Source organism: Mycteria americana, chromosome 2 (genome assembly GCF_035582795.1).
Source record: "Mycteria americana isolate JAX WOST 10 ecotype Jacksonville Zoo and Gardens chromosome 2, USCA_MyAme_1.0, whole genome shotgun sequence".
In the NCBI taxonomy this organism is placed as follows: Eukaryota; Metazoa; Chordata; class Aves; order Ciconiiformes; family Ciconiidae; genus Mycteria; species Mycteria americana.
In genome coordinates, this window is record NC_134366.1 from 77,737,150 (window position 1) to 77,746,681 (window position 9,532).

Consider the following 9,532-nt stretch of genomic DNA (forward strand, 5'->3'; position numbering starts at 1 on the left):
TTGTCTTCCAAAAGTTATACAACGTAAGAGTTTGCCAAGTTCCACCTTTGACCACAGACATTTATTCTTTTTGCAGATTTAGTTATCATCACTACTAATTACCATAGATTAAACCACAGTGTTAAAACACACATTTTTTAAAGTTTTAATGGTGAAGAGTGTCAACTTAAGATGGGTCTAACTTTGCATACATAAAAATAAGCTGTCAGAAAACAGACCTGTGAAATCTTTCAGCCTCCTCAAGTTCCAGCAAAAACTGAGGGTTTAAGCAAATATTTTCTGCAATATTCTCAGAGACTGATAAAATGACTAAAGAAACTGAAATCCAATTTTCCTCATTATCTAGACTAAAAATGGAAATAGGGCATAACTAATGAGAAGTAAACTGATTTTTCAATTCACTTCACCTCTAATAACCCATGATAGTAGCAATATATGTTCACAACATGTTGAAGTTTGCAGCACCTGTGAAGTTTTAACAATCATTTAACTGTTCCAACATCATTTCAAATTATGAACTCACTGTATACCTCTATTTCCCTTCTCAACATTTAACCCATCTTAATTCATTCAAGAACTCCATTAGTTGTGGAAAAATAGGAACTGATGAAAACTGCTATTACAGGGGGTGATAAAAGCTAAATGACTGGGGAAATTATGCAAGGCAAAAAAAAAAATAGCAATTATTTTCTTACGCAATTAAGAGTTTAATTAGTTTATTTATTTTAAATGCATTTACTTAAGTGAGTAGAAAGCTTTACAACAGACTTAACTCTTCTGAAGTTTCAAGCAATACAAGAGTAGATCTCAGAGTACTAAAATTAGATCACTCTCATATTTGATCGGAAAACATAAGCTCAGCTATGTCAGCAACATGGTAAGCAGCAATATTAAAAATCAGGCTCTAATTTATCGCTTCATGTTCAGTAAGAAGGGGAAACGGCATCACCTAAATGTGAAATTCCTGATCTGTGATGGAGGTTTATCCATCACATCGAACAATGCTGCTCAGCACTTCCTGAATAAAGACACTGCAAAAATGTCTTCTCCAGCAGAGATTGTTAGTGGAAGTTAACTCTTCCAGTTAGAGATTGCAGTGATACAGTCCGCAAACGGAAGGTCTCAGATACAGCTGTACACACTAGCACTTGAGAGCCTCTCAACTGTAAACTAACTGAAACACATGCAGATGTTTGTTGGGTTTTGGCATAAAAAGTTAAAACTGGAATCAAATGCTGTTCCTGCCCCTAGAACTTTATGTTGATATTTGTGGTTTTGTAATCGCTTTTATTCTCTGAAGGGATGCTACCATACTGCAACGGTAAAATTCACATTAAAAAAGCTGATGACAGCTACACATGAGGGTGCAGGTGGAAGCATGTCCTCCTGAAAGCGGCGTACGAGGGTGGGGATGGCAGCGTGTTCTCCCTCAACGTGCACATCTGCTCGTCAACTGACCTGTATTCTTCCTCTCGCTTAATTCTTCCAGGGCCACTTCTACCAAGGCAGTAACAAATAACCACAGGATCAGATTCCTCACATTCACCTGCCAGTCCTGGGCTCGGTTAAGTGCACTGGGATTTTGTTCAAGGAAACGTCTGGACATATAAGCCTGCCAGTTTGTGGAGCAGGTCGCTTGCCTCCTTGCTCCTTTCCGTAGCCAATGAGCTACCATTTGGCTGTGCGAAGCCAGGACAGCGAGGAGACCAAGGTCAAACCTAGCAATGCCTGAGGCAGCATGGGTGACAGAGATGATAAATAGTAGGGAGGCATGCATGGGAAGAGAGTGTGATCCCCTCAAAAGCAAGCCAAATTGATTACTATTAAGAAAAACAACTACCGGCTATCAGATCTCATGCTGCTTCTACGTTACGCGCATTTCCCACCTCCCTGTATATTTCAACTGTAAATTCTCTGGTAAGGAAACTACGTCTTCCTTCACATTTTCAAAGTTCATGCTGGTTATTGCCGTAAGCTGGAGGATATCAAGAATGCTGTCAAGCACACAGACTGCAGGAGTAAGAACAGATTCCACTTATTTCTCTCAGAATTAGAGCTGCCTCATGGATGACTCCTAAAACTTGCTTGCAAACTATTTTTGGATCAAAACAGACTTCTTAAATACATATTCCTTTAACCTCATAATTGAAACGACAACCGAGTTTCCCAAGAGCTTTTCTTTCTCAGCTGAGAGCTACATACCTCTCAGATTTCTGGGATGTATCTGCTTTGTCCGAGGCATTTTCCTCTAATCTCATACACCACTTTCTTCTCTCAGAAATGGAAAGTACAGCAAGCAGAGAGATGGCAGCTCCATAAACTTGCCAAAGGGGTCAGTTAATCTGTATGCTAAAAAAAGGAGAGAGAAAAGTTATTAGATGAACGCATTAATAAGGAAAACAAAGATACCTATCTGCTCCCTTTCATCCTCAAACAGCTACGGAAACTAGCGATGAGCAAGAAATATTTCTGTACCTATCCTTTTACGGAGTGAAATGTTCCAGTATCTTAAGAAAACTACATGAGGGTGAAACTCCTTTTGGGATTACTCAGGAAGCATGAGAAAACTAAGACACTCTTCCACATTTGTCAGCTGTTTTCTAGCCAGCAAACGTCTTCCAACAACTCGTGTCCCATGCAAATAAATCCAGAAAACTAAACAAAATTTGACATCAGGCTTTAAGATACAGATCTTCATCTCAGGGTGGGGGGAGAGCAGAGTGGAGGACAAACACACACTGCATCAGCAATAATCCACCCTATTTGTAACGTCAGTCACCTCCAATTTCCATACACGGAGCATGCAAGTCCAGAAGAACTCCCCATGGGGTATTTTTGCTGAAATACCGTTGTACAGCAGAGAATCACACCGGCTCCCGACCCACCTGCAAACTGCTGCACAGCAAGTTTTGTGCCCTGACGTGGTCCTACGCGGCTGCAGCAGCCCCTGCATTTATAGGAGGCTGCAACCAGCAAAGCCCCGGGAAGGGTAAACCCCCTGGACCAGGGAATTCTTTTAATAGCCTAACGCACATATTTGCTGCTGAAATGGCACAAACCTATATTTGCACCCCCAAACCTACATCTTTTTCAAGACTAACAAAACTTTCTTGCTTTTCAAATATTCTTATGATTTACTTCCAGTTTAAGGAGCATTTTGCTTACTTTCTGAAATCCTGCAAGATGTGAAATCTCCCACAGAACTATGGAAAACTACTTACGCACAAGAACTTAAAAAAGAAAATGACTGGTGTAATTCCACTCTTCCAGCTAAACAAAATAAAACATTAACAACTTTTCACTTTTTTTTTTTATAGTAACACTACCTCAGGTTAACAAATTTTTTTTTTTTTTAGTTAATACTAGGAAGAAATTTTTAAAATGTATATAAACTTCAGAATGGCCCCTAATATGGACAAGTTGATTAAGGATAGCTACTCGAAGGAGGAAGTATGTAGAATTTTTAGCATTTGTTATAAGTATTAATTTAGGGGGTTTGTTGGTGGTTTGTTTTTTTTTTTTTTTAAGACAACCACATTTTGGTAAAAATGGAATTCAAACACACTTAAAATAGACTATTTGCAACCACCCCTTCAGCCTACAGACTGTTGAGGAATATAATCATTAATTTTTAATGTTTCTTTTGTCTGTTGCTGCATAAAAGGACCCAAACAGGAGAAGAAACTGACTGCAACTGACACAAAGGAAGGCTGGAAAATATTATTCTGACTAATGGATCTTCACTAGGGTATTACTGCACCTTAAAGGAAAAACAAGGACAAATCCAAAACAGAGCACACAGCCTGACAAGTTGTTTGCTCATACCACTTTATCTGCAAGGATAACAGAAGGGATTAGAAATGAAATAAAACCTTATGCTAACAGGTCCATTTTCCTGGTCTTGGACACAGTGGCTGGACTGCTTGAAGCAACAAGCACCCCCTGAGCCCCTGTCCCCCTTCGGTGGGAACTCCGGGCGCTGCTGGGCTGAGGTTTTTAAAGATTATAATAAACATTGTCACTTCTTTATGCAAGTTATTCGGAGCAGGAGTTTGAAATCCCCCGGGTATCCGTAAATCGTAAGCACTTCCCGATGCTCCCCTGCAGCACAAATGACATCTTATTTACGCTTTAAAACCACCAACTTCCCCCGCTCACCAGCAGGACTCATTCTTTCGGGGGAAGGATGGCCGTGTGAAAGCCACGGCGGAAACACCGTGCAGGACCCACGAGAAAAGTCATTCCCTCCCCAGTTTGAACAAAAAAGGGAGAGGGAGAAACGGGCCTTTGCAAACGCAGCGATCACATCCCCCCAAAAAAATGCAGATTAGGGAGCGGGGCGGGGAGGCAGCCAGCCCCGGGGCCCCGAGAGCCGTCGGTATGTGCGAGCAGGGTTGCAAAGGGAAGAGGAAGGGAGAGAGGAAAAAAAACATGAATGAATAAAGAGGGAGGAGCCTGGGAAAACCCCTCTGCAACGCCGCACCGAACAAAGCGCTGCACACATGCCGGGGGGGGGGGGGGTGCGGGGGGGACGGCCGCAGCCCGGCACCCAGCGGGGACGGCGGCGGGGCCAGGGGGCGGGAGGAGTCGGGCCGGGGCTCCGCGGCACCCCCCGGCTGCAAAGCGGGGGGGGGGGGGGGGGAGCACACAGGCAAACCCGCCCGAGCGCTGCCCGCCCGGGGCTGGGGGTGCAGCCGGCAACCCCGGAGAGAGCGCGGGCGGGCGGACACGCGCGGGCCGGCGCAGCCAGGGCGCGGAGTCCCCGCGCGTCCCGGCGGTGGGGGGGAGGGGGGGGAGCGGGGCCTGCGGTCCTCCCCGTCCCCGCCCGCCGCCGCCGCCGGCGGAGGACACATTGTGTTGTGGCTGCCGCAGCTCCGCGCAGAGGGGGGCGCCGGCCGCGGCGGGGGGCGGCGGGGAGCGCCCGTCCCGCCCCGCAGCCCCCCCCCCCCCCCCGGCGCCTCCCGAGCCCCCCTCCCGCCCCCCCTCGGGGCCCGCTGCAAACCTGGCGGAGGGGCCGGCGCGGCGGCGGCTGATGGCGGCGGCGGGGAACGCGGCGACCCCTGCGCGGCGGCGGCAGCGGCGGCGGGAGCGGGGGGAGAGAGCGGGGGGGCCGGGAGCCTCCTTCACTTGACAACCTCAAACACAAACATGACCCAGCGCCGCCGCCGCGCCCGGGCGCGCACACGCACACACGGCCCGGCACCGACCCCCACCCCTCCTCCATGCACCGTCCCCCCGGGCCGGCCAAGGCGCCGCCCCCCGGCACGGCCCCCCTCCGCAGCCCCCCGCCGCCGTGCCGGCCGGCCCCCGGCCGCGCCCGCCCCCCGCGGCAGACCCCTCCTCCGGGCGCCCCCCCCCCCGCCATGTCCCACGCGGGAGCAGAGCAACCCCGGCCCCCCGCGGCCCCCGCCCCCCGGCCGCGGGTGAAGGGGGACACACAATGCGGGGGGGCGGGGGGCGGGAGCCTCCCCTGACAGGCGGGAGGGGCGGGGAGGGGCGGGCCCGGCGGGGGAGGGCCGGCAGGCACGGGCGGGCTCGGCGCATCCGCCGGGCTCCCCTCGGGGAGAGACGCGCTCCCCCGCCCCGCCCCGCCCCTCCCCCCGGCGCCCCGGTCACTGGCGGGGGGAGGGGCGCGCGGCGGCGGCGCGGGCCGCGGGGGGGGCGGGGGGTGTTTTACCTTCTCTCACTTTCTATTGCAGGAAGCGGGGCCCGAGCAGTGACGTCACCGGGTCTCCCGGCCCCGCCCCCTTCCCCGGCCCGGGCGGGGGTGGGGGAGGGGTCGGGGGAGGGGTCACCGAGGGGGTTTCCTCGCGGCCCGGTGGGGGAGGGACGGCGGCGGAGCGCGAGGCACAACAGACGCGCCGCGGGCCGGCTTCCCCGCCGCCGCCGCCTCACGGGCGGGACCCCGCGGCGGCCGCCGCCGCCGGGCCTGACGCCGCCGCCGCCGCCTCGGCTGGCGTCCCGGGCCGCCCCCCACCCCGAGGCCGGGGCTGTGCGGCGCCTCGGGGAGGCGGGGGGCCCCTCGCCGCCGCCTAACGGCCGCCGCGGCCCGGGGGGGGGGGGGGGGGTTTCTCCTCAGGGGGTCCCGCCCGGCGCGAAGCAGCGCCTCCCCCCAGGGCAAAAGTTCCCGCCGCCCCCCCCCGCTCGGGGCGCTGCGCCGGTGCGCGTCGCGCTCCCCCCTGCCGCGGCCCGGCCCCCGGGGCACCGGCACGGCCGGCCGCGCACACACACACACGCACAGAGACACAGACGCAGAGCCGGGGCTGACACGGAGATCCCGGAGGTTCCTCCCCGCCGCCCGCCCGGCCCGCCGCGCCCCAGCGCCGCCGGGGAAACTCACCGCCGCGCCGCGCATCCTGCCGCGGCTAACTTTTCATCCCGGGCGGCAGCCGGCGGCAGCGAGCCCCTCCGCCGCTGGAAGTGGGCGGGGGAGGAAATACGAGGAGGAGGCGCGTCGTGCTCTCCGCCGCGGCGCCCCTTTTTTGGCCCGGGCCGCGGGTTTTGCCGGCGGGGGCCGTGCCGCGGAGAGCGGGTTGCTGCATCAGCTGTGCGTGAGCTGCCCGCGCTCCCCGCCGGGTCACCCTGCCCGGCGAGGGGCTGCCCCCCGGGGAACGCCGTGCCCCCCCCAGAAGGCGGGGTGGAGAGCAGGGGGCCTGGGCTGGGCTTGTAGCGCCGAGGAGGGGTCTTTTGCATCCGATTTTTATCCGGGCTGCCTGACAAAGAGGCGTTGGCAACTTTTCGTCGCCGCTCGGGTTTTCCATCGGGTTTTGCGCTTGGAGGCAGCACGTGATGTCTTCAGCAAATAAACCCAATTAAATATTTCTTGCATCACCTCACCGTGCTTCCTCCTCCCGTGCCTGCGCTCCCCTGGGCACCCCTTGCGCTCAGCTGGAAGCGCTTTGGCCATGCTACATCCTTCTCTTGTAAGACCGGGGCCTGCCTTAAGAGAACACGACCACCATTTCCAGAGTCTTCGAGTTTTCCATAGGGCCTTCGTTCAGACTGCATTCAACCACGCGGGGTTTTTGGAAGACAGACGAGTACTTTCATCCCCGTTTCACAGGGGAGAAACCAAGGCAGGAAGATGCAGAGTAGCTCATTGCAGAGCTGTGTACAGACACGAGACCACTTCTGTCTGAGCTTCTGGCCACAGGCACTGTCTCTGGACTCTTTTTCCTCATGAGTTCACTTTAATTATACCTTGAAAACATTTACGGCTTACAATGGTGGCAGGTTCTCTGCTGTCCTGCCTCCTGCCCAGAAGGAACAGAAGTATTCACCACACTGAAGGCAGCATTAAGTACACAACCTGCCTTCACACTGCCTGGCTAGTCTGCAGCCTGGGGGTTAGGGTGAGATGGTATTCATCACAGAATTAGAGATTTATGGAAAAATCAGACCCTTGAAGTGTATCTTCAAGGAGAAATGTTGTATTCTACTACTTCTCCCGTTAGACAAGAAAGTGATGATTTTTTTTGTTGTTGTTGGAGACTGTGCTTGTCTTCCCCTTTTAGACATAGGGCTCTGACTTTGTGAAGAACGGAATTGCCATTAGCCTGAACACGTCAATATGAATACAATCCTGCAGGTGCCATAAGCTTAAATTAGCATACCAAGTCTGACCAGTCACGAATCCCAGATCAAGTGACCTCTACTTGTTCTGGTCAGCTGTGTCTGAGAGTCTGTCCTGCTGGCCTTTGCGATACACAGCATCTGGCTCCTTCCTCTTCTAGTCAGTGTCTGAAAGTTTCAAGTTGTTGTCACCAGAGTCATCAGGGAGGAAGCATCAGATGCTGGCCCTTCCTCACAAGATGCCCAAGGAAAAAAAAAAAAAGGACCCACCACAGCTGCTGCTGGTGCCAAAGGAAGTCCTAGGTCACCCAGTCCTTTGCAAGGACCTGAATAAGTTCAAAGTAGGTTCAAGTCCGACATGCAAGTTGAAACGAAGGACAACAGCAAACACCCTGGAGCCAGCAGGAAAGAGTTCTTCTATTAGAAGAAGTCAAACTGCATCCCACCCAGCAGCGTGAAAATCCAGCGCTCTCACCACATGGATACGCATGGGAATATAATAGATGCCCTTCCTCTGCAAACAAGCACAAGTGTTTTTACAAGAATGACTCAATGAGGTGTCAAAGAGGAGACAGGTCCCCAGGGAGGCATGGGGCACATCAGATGGTGCCAGCTGATCCACCCTCAAACATAAACCCGGTCATCTCAAAGTCACTTTGGGTCAGAGGACAAAACAGAGAACTGAAAGTCTGGCCCCATGAGGTTGTTCCCACGGCCATCTGAAGAGGAGACAGCTGTGAGCGGTGACACCCTCCGCCTGCTCACCTCGAGTGAGCAGAAGCAGGGACCAGAGAGCCATCTCCAGCCCAGCTTGGTGTTGCTCCAGCAGGCTCCCCCCCTCTGGGCAGGTGGAAAATACAGTCCCAAGGGTTTTGAAAAGGCAGCATCCCAGGCTGCCACTTCATCTCTTTCTGTCTGTTTTTCCATCGGTAAAAAGGAAATGCATACCCACTCAGTAAAGTGCTTTGGGAAAAGTACTGTGGATGATTGCTAGTAGGAGGCACGTAGTAATCTTCTCAAAGCTGCAAACGAGGGAAATTCTTTAAAAGTTTTCAGCGAGATCTAAAATGCCACATCAATATGCACATTGCAAAAATCCTTCATGGCAGAATTTAGATACTTTTAAAATTTCTCCTAAAAGGAGCCCTACAGGATACAGATTCCCTTTAAATGACTGTGTGTATATCTGAACGGGGAAGATTATTAAGGCTTTTTTCTTTCTAAAACTCCACTGCATTTTCAGGAGGACACCTATTTTTAAACATCCTCTAGATTTACGCTCGAAACCCCTACGCTCAGAAACTGGTATTCTGTAATGGCTCACAGGTATTTTATGTATAAATATATACACATACACACATTAGGCTCTCAAGGAACCATGATACATTAGGTACTTTTAAATAATTCATTGTTAAGCACCCCATGATAAATCTCCAGTTGAACAGTATGTGATTTTGCTAGAATTCTTGGTATATATTGAATACGAAGCACTGTGATAAATTTAACTATGCTGAGCATCAAATGTGAAAGTTTTATATTGTACATTACATCCTGACACACAACTGAGAATCTTTATTATTAAAGCTTCAGGGAATTTTTGAGGGAACTTCTGAAGTTCTAAAAAGAAAAAACAAGACAGTGCTATTTCTCTATAGAAGTTAAGATTTTCTCAGAGAAGGGAAATTCCGTAAGTAGCCTGTATTGAATTAACATAAAGGTTTCGCTAAAAGAACTGCTGTCTATTAGCTTGTGCTCTGAGGCTCCTCATTTGATGCTATTCAGATGAAAGTCAGAGGATCTTGGCTTACCTGGCACGAGGCGGTGCTCAGACGTTTCCAGGGCTTGCCCCTCCTGCAGCAGGGCCAGAGAGATAGGGCAGCAATCACTGCTGCAAGGGGAGGTCATTTTTCCCCTTTCCTCCAGCAGTAACTGTCTGTCACCCCAGATACTCGCAACTCTC

The 9,532-nt window shown here is 51.9% G+C and overlaps 1 protein-coding gene across 6 annotated transcripts in view; it reads right to left on the reverse strand.

The window, feature by feature from the left end:
• HIVEP1 (HIVEP zinc finger 1) overlaps positions 1-6,730 on the reverse strand; it is a 132,166-nt gene extending 125,436 nt beyond the window's left edge. For 3 of the 6 annotated variants that reach the window (XR_012774349.1, XM_075493858.1, XM_075493853.1), the window contains exons 1-2: positions 6,341-6,730; positions 2,203-2,349 (exon numbers count right to left, since the gene is read on the reverse strand). Coding sequence is in view for 5 of the 6 variants with exons in the window: in XM_075493858.1 (XP_075349973.1) it covers positions 2,203-2,242 (40 nt within the window). In the remaining variant the exon portion in view is untranslated. Of the gene's footprint in view, positions 1-2,202; positions 2,350-3,872; positions 4,102-4,158; positions 4,498-5,002; positions 5,208-6,340 lie in introns of those variants that run through there. The other 3 variants (XM_075493855.1, XM_075493854.1, XM_075493856.1) reach the window with 3 other exon arrangements.
• Positions 6,731-9,532: the final 2,802 nt, after the last annotated feature.